Raw genomic sequence first — 16,584 nt, 5'->3', positions numbered from 1 at the left:
ATATTATAATATAACTTAAACTAATAAACTATTTCTTTATTATAATATAACTTATTTAAAATAACAAACTAATTAATCACTAATTAATTTTTTTATAATACAACTTCAACTTCAACGAACAACCTAATATATGTTTAAAGACACTAACAAATTAATTAATATTTTTTTTATATTTAATAACTTAAACTAAGAAACTAATTAACTAATTTTTTATATAATATATATAACTTAACTAACAAACTAATATAATATAACTTAAACTAACAAACTAATAATTTTACTAACAAACTAATTAACTAGATTTTAGTTTTACCCTAAACCCTAAACTAACAAACTAATAATTTCATATAATAAACTAAATTAAACAATAAAAAATTACCTCACGAACTATGTTTGAGTCTTTATCTTCTTTTCTTCTTGTTCCTTTTCTTTATCTCGGCAAAGTTTATATGTGCTTATGCTTATGCTTCTGGTTCTGCTTCTGCTTTTACCCTAAACCCCATATCCTTTATATAAAGCAAATGAACGTCGGACAGAGTCATTAAATTTGACTGTTGAAGCAAATAATATTAGCATTGAATCGTATAACTATTGAGCATTGAAAGGCTGCAATTGAACAACAATATTTGCTGCATTTAGCAGCTAAATTAACGCTGCAATAATGCAGCTATGGATGCAACGCATGCAGCTACGGATGTAGGAATCTCCCAGCTATGGATGCATTGCATGCAGCTACGGATGCAGAAATCTCCCAGCTATGGATGAAACACATGCATGAGGCTATGGATGCAACGCATGAGGGATGCAGAGGGTTAAAGCTTGGTTGTGGTGCAGAATCTCCCAGGAGCTTGGTCGCCGAGACTCCATGTCGACCTACCATGTCGCCGGGACTCCATGGCGACCTACCATGTCGTCGGGACTCCATGGCGACCTACACCATTCGACGTGCATGGCCCATGCACAACTCTCACATGCATCCCACAGCTCCCACATGCATCACTCCTTGGTCCCACAGCTCCTACATGCATCATTCCTTGGTCGCCCGGATTGCATGGCGACCTCATTGGTCACCCGGAGTGCATGGCGACCTCCTTTTATCACTGTAGAATTCACTCTATCTCAGCAAATAATATGTCCAAAACATTATCTCGTAAAATATAAAGTTCGAGAATATTATCTCGTGGATTTTGTCGTAAAGGGTTGATATACTAGAATTTTGTGCCAAAGGGACACTTCGTCGAGTGGATGGAATAGTTGTTTGGGTAAATTATGCGTTTAGTATCTAGATTATATGTTTTGATTCGTCTTATTACTTAAATTTTAGCTTTTGTTTAATTTTAGTATTTGTCATTAAAAAAATTATTTTTATTTCATTTTAATATATCGTTCAAAATATAATGTTAAATTTTGAAAAACTAAAAGTTTACATATTAAAACGAATCTAAAATAAAATGAAAATTAAATGTTAGATACGATTTTAAAAAAGTTAAAAATTTAAATATTAAAACTGACAGTTTAGATACTAAATGTATAATTTACCTAGTTGTTTTTATGAGTTGTTAAGAGATAGAGATGCAGCCTTTAGTACTACTTGTCTCTTAGATTTGTCTGCTTTGCCAACTGCCGGTTTGCAATTAGGTTGAATCCGTTGGTCGGTTTTTCACACGGTTTGAAGTGATCATTCTTATTGGGCTATCCAATTTAATCTCAACACATAATAGACAAGGGGTTAAAATTGGATACATGTTTTAAAAAATTCTTTTAATATAGAGTAAATTACGCGTTTAGTACTTAAATATTAGTTTTGGTCTGTTTAGTATTTTAACTTTCAATTTTTTTAAAATCATACTTGAATTTTTTTAAAAAAAAAACTGAAAGTTTAACTATTAAAATTGATCAAAATTGATATTTTAAGCACTAGATGCTTTAAATAAAACATAAACTATACCTTAAGTATTATTTAAAAAAAATTAAAAGTATAAGTATTAAAACGGATGAAAATTGACAGGTTAGGTGTTAAATGTGTAATTTACCCTTAATATAAGATAATGGTATTATCCATAAAGCTACAATCATTATCTAGATATGTCAATTTTCGTTATAATAGTTTATAATAATCACACCGCATAACTAATTAATTACAGAAAAGCCTACCTCTTTATTCGCTGTACACCGATTGTTAACCATGACTTTATACTGAAAAGCTCCCCATAGGGTTATGCAAATAGAATCATCGTCACTGGAAACTATTCCATTCAACTTGCGAACATAATTTATTACAAAATCTAACAAACGTATGGGCACGAAATGGGCGGCGGCAGGTCGTGTCGGATGAGGCCAGGGCCATGTACAACGGGGGAACGACTGGACTCACGTACTGGAGCCCTAATGTCCATGGTTTTAAGAACCGGATCGATCAGTGAACTGGTCGTGCTATCGATTTATTGGTTCAATCGATCGAATCGGTCAGACTGGTCGTAAGAATCGAACGACGTCATAATTATTTAAAAAATTAAATAAAAATACAAAAACATTTAATAAAAAATAAAAAAAATTAAGTTGAACCGGTTCACGGTCCGGTCCGATTCGAACGATTCCTTACGATTCTCTAGAACCGATTGAACCGAGATAGAATAGACCGGACAAGACAGCAGTTCCCGGTTGAACCGGTTGAACCGGTCGGTTTTCAAAACAGTTCATGTCAACATATTTCGGGACCCGCGGTGGGGCCGTGGACAGGAGACTCCGGGTGAAGACCCGGTGCTCGCCGGTACGTATGCGGCGTTCTACGTGAGGGGTTTACAGGGAGGTGACGGTGATCGGTTAAAGGTGGCGGCTTGTTGCAAGCATTTCACGGCCTATGACCTCGATAACTGGAATGGTGTTGACAGGTTCCACTTTAATGCCAAGGTTAGTTCTTTTTTTAATATTGTACGGGACCAACAGCTTTTTCGTAGGATAAAATATAAATAATTATTTAAATATAACTCTGTAATCTATTCTATCCCTATTTGGATAAATTAACATTTAATATTTAAATTATTAATTTTGTTCTATTTTAATATTTAATTTTTTAATTTTTTCAAAATCATACTTAAAATATTATTTTTATTTAATTTTAATAGTCACCGTTAAAAACTTTAGTTTTTGGTACATTTTAATACTATTGTCTAAAATTTGCGTTCAATTTTGAAAAAAAATTAAAATTTAGGTAAAAAAGACTAAAATTAAAGTTTTTGTACTAAATGCATTAATTTTTTAACAGCGAATACGAAAATATTAAAAATCTAAAAAAATTAGATATCAAAACTAATAATTTAGGTATATTATGATTTTGATGGGTAATGTGCAATTATGGATAATATTGCATTCTCAGTTGTCTTTCGTGTTAAGATAATGTTAGAAAAAGTAGCTGTATAGCCTGTACTTTTCAATGCATAGGTGATTACAACTTGGAATTTTATATCAGAAAAGGCTGGATTAATCAACCATTCCGCTTCGTTTTGAAATTTACCATGACATATTTTAAGTATTTCTTTTATTTATTATAGTTTAACTCGAATTATTAAATTTATATTAATTATATTCTATAGTTAATTACAATGATTTAAACTAATTTATAAATAAATCGGACCAACATGTTACATTAAAAATGTTTCTGAATAAAGAATGTTAAATGTCGGACCGCTATGTCATTCTCACGTGGGTGTTTCGCACGTGTGTGCAGGTAAGCAAGCAGGACATCGAGGACACATTCGATGTACCAATCAAAATGTGTGTACAAGATGGCAATGTAGCCAGTGTAATGTGCTCTTACAACGAAGTCAACGGCATTCCTACCTGCGCCGATCCGAATCTTCTACGTAACACAGTACGAGGTCAATGGAAACTCGATGGGTAACCATTTTAAGATAATCATCTCTCATCAATTCCATGATCTTTGATTTTTGTTTTCGATGTAATCGTTGATTGTTGCTGGCGTGAGCCGTAGGTACATTGTTTCGGATTGTGATTCGGTGGGGTCTTTTACAATACCCAACATTACACGGCGACGCCGGAACAAGCGGCGGCCGATGCCATCAAAGCAGGTTTGGACTTGGATTGTGGGCCGTTCTTGGCGCAACACAGTGAAGATGAGGTAAAACAAGGGTTGTTGAAGGAGGTTGACATTAACAATGCATTAGTTAATACACTCCGAGTTTAAATGAGACGTGGCATGTTCGACGGCGAGCTGTCTGCACAACCGTATGGGAACTTAGGGCCGAAAGAAATTTGCAGCCCGTCGAGCCAAGAGCTCGCCCTTGAAGCCGCAAGACAGGGCATTGTTCTGCTTAAAAACCATGGTCCTTCGTTGCCTTTGTCCCATCTACATCACCGAACAGTCGCTGTTATTGGGCCTAACTCCGATGCCACTGTTAGCATGATTGGAAACTATGCTGGTAAGTCCCATGATGATGATTTTCCTTTTCCTTATATTGGTGATTGGATGTTAACAACGAAAGTTTTTTGTTGTTTGATGATTAGGTGTTGCTTGTGGATACACATCTCCTTTGCAAGGAATAGTACGCAAAAACAATTCGCCAAATCGGATGTGCTGATGTTGCTTGCCGAGATGACATGTTATTCGGTGCTGCAATCGATGCTGCACGTCGAGCAGATGCAACGATTCTAGTAATGGGACTCGACCAATCAATCGAAGCAGAATTCAGAGACAGGAAAGGGTTGCATTTGCCAGGGCGTCAACAAGAACTTGTTTCTCAAGTAGCCAAGGCTTCCAGGGGTCCATCATACTGGTTTTAATGTCAGTCGGGCCTATCGATGTTTCTTTTGCGAAGAACACCCTCCATTGCCTCCATTTTGTGGCCCGGGTACCCGAACAAGCAGGAGGAGTCGCGATAGCCGATGTATTGTGTGGGACAACCAACCCAGGGGGCAAGTTGCCTATGACATGGTACCCACAAGAGTATGTTACGAATTTGGCAATGCGTTCGAGCTCGAGCCCGAGGAGAAATTATCCAGGAAGAACCTACAGGTTCTACAAAGGACCCGTAGTGTACCCTTTCGGCCACGGATTGAGCTACACCAACTTCGTTCATACCATTGTCGGTGCACCCAACGTCGTCACCATCCCTCTAGATGGCCACCGTCATTCATGAAATGCAACTGTTTTAGGCAAGGCAATCAAAGTTAATCATGCAAGATGCAACAAGCTGTCGGTAGGCCTTCAAGTAAACGTGAAGAACACGGGATCGAAGGACGGTACTCATACGATGCTAGTGTTTTCAACTCCACCTGCCGGCCATGGGACTCCTCATAAACAGACAGCTGGTAGCCTTTGCAAAAGTGCATGTCCCGGCAGGGTCGGAACAGCAAGTCGGAATCAGCATCCACGTGTGCAAGTTCCTAAGCGTCGTGGACATGTCGGGGGTCCGAAGAATTCCAATAGGAGTACATCATCTCCACATCGACAACATTAAGCATCCCGTATCCCTTCATGCAGAAACATTAGGGGTGATCAAATCATAGTACGCCATTGCTAAACAATAGCAAAATTCATTTTCTTAGTCAATTTGCAAGTGTCAAGTGTTACTTAAATTGTACGAGGAAGAAGTACACCAAACTGGTTGCTTCTACTATTACAGCAATTAATTAAATCAAATTAAAAAAAACATTTTAGTTATACCTGTTCAAATCATTTTAGATTTAATTTAGCTTTAGATTAAACGAAATAGACTGGAAATTGAAGTTCGGAGTTGTGCCTCGAGAAGGTAACAAGGCGGTCGATTGCTTGACGAGACTGGCGTGGAGCTATTCACATGGTCCAGAGCCCCCTGCTGCTGCAGAAAGTGTAGTTAACATGGAGGCTGGTTTGCTTTGAAGCTGCATGGTGATCGCTGGCTTCTTTGGCTTTTTTCCTACACATTCAAAAAAAAAAAAATTCATCCTATTTTAAGCTGCTGTCCTTCGGCATGACATAAGATTTAAGCCCATACTCATTTTGTCCAATCTAATAATGACTTGTTTTACCATTTAAAGATCCATAACATATTAAAATAGAGTAAATTACGTGTTTAGTATTTAAATTATTAGTTTTTGATACGTTTCAGTATCTAAACTTTCAATTTTTTCGAAACATATTTAACGTTTAGTTTTTGTTTTGTTTTAGCATCTTACCGTTAAGTTTTTAACGGGTGATTTGCATGTAGCACATTTTTATGGGTAAATTGCATCATTCATCACTCAATTATCTTCTCACTCCTATTTTGGTCATTAAAGTTAATTTTTTAAAATTTAATCACTTAACTTTCAAATTACTTCTAATTTGATTAAAATAGGAGCAATTTGCAAGTTGAGTAGTAAATTGAATTTTTTTTAACTTTAATACCAAATAGGAGTGAGAAGATAATTGAGTAATGAATGATGTAAATTGCCCATAAAGATACAATACCATTAAGTTTTTAACGGCGATGTACTAAAATGAAATAAAAACTAAACGTTAGATATGATTATGAAAAAAAAAGTACTAAAACATACCGAAACTAATAGCTTAGGTATTAGACACGTTTTCTTAGTCAATTTGCAAGTGTCAAGTGTTACTTAATTGTACGAGGAAGAAGTACACCAAACTGGTTGCTTCTACTATTACAGCAATTAATTAAATCAAATTAAAAAAAAACATTTTAGTTATACCTGTTCAAATCATTTTAGATTTAATTTAGCTTTAGATTAAACGAAATAGACTGGAAATTGAAGTTCAGAGTTGTGCCTCGAGAAGGTAACAAGGCGGTCGATTGCTTGACGAGACTGGCGTGGAGCTATTCACATGGTCCAGAGCCCCCTGCTGCTGCAGAAAGTGTAGTTAACATGGAGGCTGGTTTGCTTTGAAGAAGCTGCATGGTGATCGCTGGTTTCTTTGGCTTTTTTCCTACACATTCAAAAAAAAAAAATTCATCCTATTTTAAGCTGCTGTCCTTCGGCCAGACATAAGATTTAAGCCCATACTCGTTTTGTCCAATCTAATGACTTGTTTTACCATTTAAAGATCCATAACATATTAAAATAGAGTAAATTACATGTTTAGTACTTAAATTATTAGTTTTTATCCATTTTAGTATTTAAACTTTCAATTTTTTCAAACTATACTTAACATTTAGTTTTTGTTTTGTTTTATCATCTTACCGTTAAGTTTTTAACTGGTGATTTGCATGCATTACATTTTTATGGGTAAATTGCATCATTCATCACTCAATTATCTCCTCACTCCTATTTTGGTCATTAAAGTTAATTTTTTTAATTTAATCACTTAACTTTCAAATTACTTCTAATTTAATTACTATAACTTTCAATTTTTTATTTTTAATTATATAATAATAATAATAATAATAATAATGTCATGTCACAAAAATTATTAATAAAATAAATTAGAGTGATTAAAATAGGAGCAATTTGAAAGTTGAGTAGTTAAATTGAATTTTTTTAAACCTTAGTACCAAAATAGGAGTGAGAAGATAATTGAGTAATGAATGATGTAAATTGCCCATAAAGATACAATGCCATTAAGTTTTTAACGGCGATGTACTAAAATGAAATAAAAACTAAACGTTAGATATGATTATGAAAAACAAATTAAGTACTAAAACAGACCGAAACTAATAGACACGTAATTTACCCTTGAAATATGTAAAAACTTCATTTATTCCAACTTTATGGTAAAGATTTAAAAGGAATAATTGGGATCAAATCCTTGAAACATGATTGGATGATTTATATGTTAGTAATAACTTGAGGTAAGATTAAAGATCAAATGATGCCACAACTTGGTGGAAAACAACAATTTATTATTCATGCTATAAGAATTTGATTAATCAAATGATCCCGTGATGATGCTACAAGGATTGCCAAAGCGTTAGTCAATTTTAGTACGATGCAAAATTTTATATTAGGGGAGTCAACGTAAAATTTATAAAATTATAGAAGGATGAATTTAAATTTATAAAATTCTATGAAGGTAAAAATAGATTTTTAATGAAAAAACACATTGAAAAATCTAAAATATATCATTATCTTAATTTTTTAAGGAATAATCACCGGTCATATTCTTTTATGCATCCAAAGAAAATAAGCATCCCTTATACCAACAATCAGTTTGTCTAATGGGTTGAGGCACTAGGTCCCTTAAGCAAGGTTAGAGGTTTGAATCCTAGCATTTGCGAATGGAGCAAATTGGGTTGGGAGAGTCGCCCTCACCTCTGCAGTACCCGATCTAGATTAATCTGTTAATAGATCGGATATCAGTGATTAATTAAAAATAAGCATCCCTTATGTTAATTTTTTATTTATTTTAGTGTAATGTGTCTCGTTTAGGGTTTAGGGTTTTATTGTTTGGACTTTATAGTTAAGGTTTTTAATTTTTGAAATTCGGAATTAAAATAATCCTCTTGAATTCTAAACTTAAACTTTAAATATTATACGTTGAACATATTTTTATGGATTAATCATCGATACCTGATTTATTAATCGATTAATTTGGAATAAATATTACATAGGTTCGTTTGAGGTTTTTCTTCCAACTCAATTTATTGTATTCACAATATTAAAATTTGAAGCAATAATATATTCTGAAAGATCTAGTATTTCATCCAACCACGTATCATAAGAGCAAAAGTGTATCCAATTATAGCAACAACTAAAACTTTAACTCCAATGGACCCCTCCAGAACGCCAGTGGCTCAAGCTTAACTCCGATGGATCGTGCTGTTGCTCGACTAGATTGGCCAAATGTGGTGGGGTTGCTAGGAATGAAGTAGGAGGTTAGTGCTTTAGGTTCTCCGAATTTCTCGGTATTTGTTTGGTACTGGATGCTGAACTTTGGACCGCTTTCTATGCTCTCTTTTATGTTTGGGAATACGATTGTCGGAATGTGATCATTGAGGTGGACAGTCTGAAAGTTATTACTGTGTTAATGATACGTACAAAGGGAATCACTTTCTTAAATGACATTTGGATGAGCTTCGACGTCGTGATTGGAATGTGGTTATACAACATGCTCGTCGCGACGGTAATAACGTGGCTGATACGATGGCTAAGAGTGCGCTGGAGGAAAACTTGGAAGTTGATTACTATGTAGTCCCTCCAAGATGGATACTTGTGGCTTTGCATGCGGACCTATCCCATAATTAATTATATGTTGTTGATTTGGTCCATTCAAATACATAAACTTTCAATTGTTTTCAAATTTTATCATCAAATTTTGAACAATATACTAAAATTTAACAAAAACTAAACTTTAAGTATAGGTTTGAAGAGAAAATAAATGAAAGTTTATGTATTAAAACAGGCCAAAACCGATAGTTTAGACGCCAAACTCACAATTTACCCTAAAAATAATTGTGAATACATGAATTAAAAAGGAAGTAACTACATATTTTTCATGTAGACTAAACGAGAGAGTAGGAGGGATCCACCCCGAATATTAGCATCAATTATTGTGTAGTTTTATAATCAAGACTGTTGTAGTTTAACATGAATTTGTCTGGGCAAACAAATATGAAGGCAAAAGCATTAAAAAGGGTGAGACATAGCAGTGTGTCTTTTCATGGAGTATAGTTGGGTACATGATTAAGTTGTTCATCCGATGTACATCTTACGGTATAAAAGCACTGAACTCTTTAGTTGCTCCTATTTTGATCATTCAATCGTTAATGTACATCGTACGTTAATAATCAGAACAGTTAATAAAAGCGTACAAATTGATAATCAAATTATATATGAATTTAGATTAGAATAAGTTTATATGAATTTTGTGTTTTTCAGTGAATATCTTATCATTTTTTACTGTTAATCGCAGTCTTTAACTTTCTCATTCAATGGTCACACTGTGTAAAACTCTTATAGTTTTACACATTTTTATGATCATTGAATGAGTGAAATCAAAGGTTGAGATTAACAGTGGAAAATGAAAATATATTCACTGAAAAAAAATAAGGAATTAATCTCAGCCTTTAATTTTCCTCCATCCAATGATCCTAAAAAGGTGTAAGACTAAATGAGTTTTACACAGTATAATTGGATATTGTCTATATATATATGTCTCAGGATCCACTTATACAGTGTAAAACTTTTAGTTTTACATCTTTTTATGACCACGGGATTGAGAGAAATCAAAGACTGAGATTAATTTTTGTTTTTTCTATTTATCTTTTCATTTTCTACTGTTAATCTCAACATTTGATTTTTCTTTATCTAATGGTCCTAAAAAATGTAAAACTCTTAATTATATATTAGGTGTATACGGATCATGTCCCATATATATATATATTAATTTGTCGTGTTACAAAAATTTAAAACTATACATGTGAGTATTATTGATTTTGGGGTTTTCATGTCGTTCGTGGTTGGAAATGACGAGGGGAGTTCACAATTCAAACATATTTGAGATTAATTGTTGGAAGCATTAAAATCATTGAAGCTATAATTGCATACATAACAATAACAATAATAATACTGTCATAGTGGGGGTGTCGACTCTTGCTGATCTGGCTGCCAAGTAATATGGGACCCACTCTAATGTATATGGAGCCCACCACAGTGAATCCAGTGATGGATGGACGGTCAGGGATGCTCCAGATTGCAGGAACTGCTCGATTTTTAAAACGAGGGAATGTGGAGTGGAGTGGAGTGGAGCCAAAGGAATGATAAGTTCAAGATGCTCTTATGTAATGATAGAGCTTTAGTTTTTAAGCTCAAATCATGAGTGATAATTTTGGTGTCTAAGTTTTTAACGGTGAAATGTTAAAATTAAATTTTAGACATGGTTTTGAAAATAAAATAAAATTTATGTACTAAAACGGATAAAAATGATAGTTTAAATATTAAATGTGTCATATACCTTTATTTTTATGGATAAATTACACATTCAGTATCTAAATTATCAGTCTTGGTATATTTTAATACCTAAACTTTTAATTTTTCAAAATCATACATAAAGTTTAGTTTTTGTTTCATTTTAATATATTGTTCAAAATTTAATGTTAAGTTTTAATTTTTTTTGAAAGTTTAGGTACTAAAACGGGCTAAAACTAATAATTTAGGTACCAAATGTGTTAAGTTCTTTACGGTATGATACTTAAATAAAACAAAAATTAAACATTAGGTATGATTTTAAAAAAATTAAAAGTTTAGATACTAAAATAAACCAAAACTGATAGTTTAGATCTTAAATGTTTAATTTACCCTAACTTAATTTGTAGTTTAGTCGAGCTCTTAAAAATACTTATTTAGAATAATATGGGTTGATTCAAGTAGTAAGCAGTTTGATATCGTTTAAGCAAGGTCTCGAGTTCGAGTCTTTGTATATGTAGAAAATCTCAACTAGAAGATTCACCCATCAAAATTAGATGTACGACACAAATTAATCTGAATTAGTCAAGATGAAGTCTTATAACCCGAGTAAAAAAAACTTATTTAGAAAAAAGAAAAAGGAAAAGTTAAGAGTTCGGGTAAAGAAAAATAAACCCATCCGGCCATGTGGCACATATATCCATCTTCATGTACCAATGTGAGATTGAAACAAAAAGCAAAATATCCCTCCTCCCAAAGCAAAGAAAGTTAAAATCATTGACCAGGTGGCGTACAAAGGAGAGAAGGTTAACCTTTTGGGTTAAATCCTGATTTTGGTCCTACTTTATTAAAGTTTGTAAATCATGTTCTAATTGACCCGGTTATAAAAATTCGTAATATAGTTTAGGTACTAAATATGTAATTTACCCAAATTAATAATATGAGAATCATAGTAACGGTAGCTTCAGCTTCACGGCCTGAGAATTTGTGGTGACCACAATGGCACCAACCACTGCCACTGCTTCCTCCAACCAAACCTCACAAATACCCTGATGGAGCTGACCATGAAATTAAATAATGTCGTAATGACAAATTCAAACCACCGTTTAAAATCACGAACCAATTCGATTAAGTGAGAAATGAATTATTGTTATTTTTTAAGACTCGAGTTCGAACACCATAGATGTTGGGAGTATAAACGTTCAATATCAAAAGATAAAAAGTTATATTTAAACATATACTACTTTATATTTACCTAAATTAATAAAAAAATCTCCATTTAGAAATGTGGGGTTTTAAGGTAATTTCAGATGTCACCAGAAAATAAATAACTGGAAAGATGATTCTCTTACACTTTCGGGGCAAGCAATTCGCAATTGTTGCAGCCGCAACCCGGTAGTTGAACCCGAGGACCGTCATTGTTCATCCGATAAATATATTTATAAAATGGATAAATTATGGTTTGGTCCATATATTGTACTAAAGTTTATTAATCTTCCAATAGATAAGGATAAATTTGACCTTAGAACAAAAATATTCATGGGTAAAGTACACAGATGATCCCCATTATTGCTTTATTAAGTCCCTACCATATTAAAAGTTACAAAATGGTAGTTAGACTATAGAATATTGCTTTGTTGAGTCCCTCGACTACTAAGAATTATAAAATGGTCACCAGACTATTCATAATGCTTCAAACTCATCATTTTCGTTAAAAAAATAATGTTAATCTAAGCTAAACGTTAACCTTATGACTATGTTATGATAAAATTTGATCACAAAATATCAAATGACTAACATATCACAATCATCATAACAAATAGTCGAATGACCATTTTATAACTTTTAATAATTGAATAACTTAACAAAGAAACACTATATAATCTAAATACCATTTTGTAACTATTAATAGTTGAAAGATTTAATAAAAATAATACCTTATAGTCGTGAAACCATTTCCGTACTTTACCAAATATTATTTTACATTTTTTGTTAATCTGGAGTAAGTACAATATAATATTTGTTGTAAAATATATTCTTATCTTTCAACATCAAACGTTCACACTACTTATACCTACGTTGTTCGATTATAATAACATACCCTTTATCACGTAATTCGCTTAGTTCGTACAATATTATTATACTTTGATAAATAAGTTTTAAGTATTTATTTAGGGAGGTTTGGGTAGTAGTCTCATAGACCACATAGCATAGCGAGAGAGAGAGAGAGAGAGAGAGTCTAAAATAGTGCGATGCCAGCTATGAAATTGAAGGATCAAAGCATTCCCTGATGTCAAAGCTGGCACTCCTCCATTTTAAATCAATCCTCCATCTTTCTTCAACTCATCCCGCTCTTAAATCCCATTTTCCCTCTCATTTTCCCATCCTTCATTTATCCCAGAAAGTGAAAAAGGAAAATGTGCATGCTTTGAGTGCAAGGAAGAAAAAAGAGAGAGGTGTTAATGGTTGATTGAGTTTTAAACGTTTTGATTCTTTCTCAACAAAGATTATATAGCTAAGAAGAAGAAGATATAATCAACCCCATGGCTGTTTCTCCTTGTTTAAGTGGAAATGATCAAAAGAAACTCTGGTGGCTTACCAATCGAAAGGTAGAAAAGAAAAATGGCGAAGCTTTGATCTTTGATCCAGTGTTTGTTCAAGTTTCCGTTTCTGTTTTTCTCATGTTTCTGCATTGATCTGGGCAGGTTGTCGATAGGTACATTAAGGGAGCGAGGAGCCTCATTGCGACGCAAGATGAGAACGACATCGTTTCGGCTCTGAGTCTGCTCGACGCGGCGTTGGCTCTGTCGCCTCGTTTCGAGATCGCCGTTGAACTCAAGGCGAGATCTTTGCTGTACCTGAGGCGTTTCAGGGAAGTTGCCGATATGCTCCAAGATTATATCCCGAGTCTCAAAATTTGCATCGACGAGTCTGGCTCGGTTTCCACGGATAACTCGTCACAACGCTTGTTGAGGGAGCGAGTCAAGCTTCTCCCTTCCGATAACTCGTCTTCCGACTCACCTGGCCGTGACCCGTCTTTCAAGTGTTTCTCTATCTCGGAATTGAAGAAGAAAGTCATGGCCGGGTTGTGGAGAAACTGCGAGAAAGAAGGCCAATGGAGGTAATTTCTTCAAGCATTTCCGGGTAAAAAGTTTTCCAAATTGATTGAACTCAAACTCACTTGAAACTCAATTTCGAAACAGGTACTTGGTCCTAGGCCAAGCATGTTGTCACCTAGGCCTAATGGAGGACGCCTTGGTTCTCCTTCAAACGGGCAAGCGCCTCGCTTCCGCCGTATTCCGCCGCAAGAGCGTTTCCTTGTCCGAAGACAGCTTCTCCCTCCCCAACGCTATCGCCGCATCCGACATCTCCTCCGTCTCCATGACGCCTCCTTCAACGCCGCCACGCGACCCCACTCCTTTCTCTGAATCCGAAAACATCTCTCAGCTTCTATCCCATATCAAACTCCTCATACGCCGTCGAACTGCCGCCGTTGCTGCATTGGATGCAGGCTTACACTCGGAAGCCATCCGCCATTTCTCCAAAATAGTCGACGGACGACGCCCTGCCCCTCAAGGCTTCCTTGCAGAGTGTTATATGCAACGAGCCTCGGCTTACAGGGCCGCCGGACGCATTGCCGAGTCGATCTCCGATTGCAACAAGACTCTCGCACTTGATCCAACATCCATTCAAGCTCTCGACACCAGGGCCTCACTCTTCGAAACAATACGATGTTTGCCCGATTCTTTACACGATCTCGAACACTGGAAACTCCTTTACAAAACCATTTTGCGAGACAGGAAGCTTCCGGGACCTGCCTGGAAGCGTCACTACGTGTGTTACCGGGAGATTCCCGGCAAGCTTTGTGCATTAACCACTAAAATCCAACAATTGAAGCAAAGGGTTGCTTCTGGTGAGACAGGAAATGTCGATTACTATGCATTGATAGGCTTAAGGCGAGGGTGTTCAAGGTCCGAATTAGACAGGGCTCATTTGTTACTATCTCTAAGGCACAAACCCGATAAAGCTACCAACTTTATCGATCGATGCGAGTTTGCCGACGACCGTGACCTGGTTAAAGACCGAGCCAAGATGTCGGCATTGTTTCTTTACCGATTACTTCAAAAGGGTTATTCCAGCATGATGGCTACCGTTATCGAAGAAGAAGCTGCCGAGAAGCAACGGAAGAAAGCTGCGGCCGCATTACTAGCAGCACAGGCAGCAATTCAAGCGCAGCAAACCCAATATTCCAGCACTAAACAGGAACCCGAAACAAATTCATCGAACATTTCTAGCTGCAAAACCAGGGCTAAATCCAGTGAAAACAAAGCCAAAACAACTAGTTCCAATCCGAATGTGTTCCAAGGTGTATTCTGCAGGGATCTGGCCGTGGTTGGGAATTTACTATCACAAGTTGGGTTTAATCGACCACTTACACTGAAATACGAGGCACAAAGCTGCTGATTTTGCCATTGAGAATCGATAAAAGATATTTTTACCGGCCGTGAATCTCTGTTTCACTGTCCCCATTTGTACAAATATGATTAAATTGTCTGCCGGAAATTTGTCACCCTATTTCTTTCATGTCATCCAGTCGCTGTATATAACTTTCATTATTGAAAATTTTCTACTTTTGGTACATTTTTTTCTTCATATTTTGCATTTCATTAGCCTTAACTTTATTTTCCGTAAAGTTTTCTATTTCAATTGATTTTTTTCTGGTTTGAATGGGACAAAGTGGTACTGTAATGGCCAGGAAACAAAAGATTGACAGAAGCTACTGTGGTTTGGATTCTTGTAATTGTTTTGGCATTTAAAGTTTCTCTGCTTTGTTATCCATGAACTAGCTTTATCTGACATTCTGCTAGATTGCATTTTTGCTATTTCCACCACCCAACATTTTCCAAAATAAACTGATAATTTTATGAAGGGTAAATTACATAGTATAATTGATAATAATAGTTAGGGGGAAAACATCAAGGCCCATATGCTTTTGAAAAAAATAAATGTGGTTATCGTATTTTTTTTAATGTGGTCTTTTAATTCTGAAAATATATCTAATGTGGTCATTTGATAAAAAATTTCTGCCATTGACTGTTATAATCTTGGTGTGTCAATTCACGGTACTTATTGACTATTATATCAATATCGTAAATTACCACATTAGTATAATAATTGACATGTCAATATTTTAGCGGTTAATGATGAAAAAAAGTTAGTTAAAGAGATACACTTAATTTATTTAATGAGTTTAAGGTCTATATTGAGAGAATATAATACGAGACATTAATTTTTTTTAAATAGTATAGGTACCTCTCATACATATTTGTCTTTATTGTTTAAATATAACATTCCATAGGGAAGCTAGATATTGGGAGAAGGGATGTGATTGGCATTGGAAAACACCCAAACACTTTGATGGAGTTGTGTGGGCACATGGTGGCTTTGAGTGTAGCTTAATCATTATTAAAACCTATGAAAATTATAAATAAGAGGGCAGTGTAAAGTGGCTTAACATAGAGGGAAAGTGTCTGCAATTTTCAGGTCCCTCTGTACCCTAATACAACCAAAAGAGGGTCTAAATCCAACACTCAATTCAAAGGAAAACACAAATGGATTTAGAAAGGGTGATGTCATTTCAAAGCTTACAACTTTACCATCATTTGGGCATAGATTTTCATGCAAACAAAACCCACCAATTGCAATCCTCAATGCAATAATTGCATATGATGAGTAGTGGGTGAA

At 35.0% G+C, this 16,584-nt stretch overlaps 1 protein-coding gene and 1 pseudogene across 1 annotated transcript; both read left to right on the top strand.

Moving 5' to 3' along the window:
- The first annotated feature begins 1,526 nt into the window (after positions 1-1,526).
- Positions 1,527-5,661, top strand: LOC120205656 (annotated as a pseudogene).
- LOC120205546 lies at positions 4,751-15,323 on the top strand. Its single transcript, XM_039205396.1, has 4 exons — positions 4,751-4,761; positions 13,355-13,448; positions 13,545-13,960; positions 14,043-15,323. Exons 2-4 carry the CDS (start codon positions 13,383-13,385, stop codon positions 15,301-15,303), a joined length of 1,743 nt encoding a protein of 580 aa, XP_039061327.1. The 5' UTR covers positions 4,751-4,761; positions 13,355-13,382; the 3' UTR covers positions 15,304-15,323.
- Positions 15,324-16,584: the final 1,261 nt, after the last annotated feature.

Source organism: Hibiscus syriacus, unplaced genomic scaffold, assembly GCF_006381635.1.
Source record: "Hibiscus syriacus cultivar Baekdansim isolate YM2019G1 unplaced genomic scaffold, ASM638163v2 tig00012523_pilon, whole genome shotgun sequence".
NCBI classification, from domain to species: Eukaryota; Viridiplantae; Streptophyta; class Magnoliopsida; order Malvales; family Malvaceae; genus Hibiscus; species Hibiscus syriacus.
This window is presented reverse-complemented; position numbering and strand designations above follow the sequence as displayed.

What these genes read in the sequence shown, in the direction of transcription:
- LOC120205546 (XM_039205396.1), top strand. Translation starts at nt 13,383, where the DNA reads ATGGCTGTTTCTCCTTGTTTAAGTGGAAATGATCAAAAGAAACTCTGG. An exon ending in GGTGGCTTACCAATCGAAAG is followed by an intron (nt 13,449 to 13,544) that starts GTAGAAAAGAAA and finishes TGATCTGGGCAG; the next exon opens with GTTGTCGATAGGTACATTAA. An exon ending in GAGAAAGAAGGCCAATGGAG is followed by an intron (nt 13,961 to 14,042) that starts GTAATTTCTTCA and finishes ATTTCGAAACAG; the next exon opens with GTACTTGGTCCTAGGCCAAG.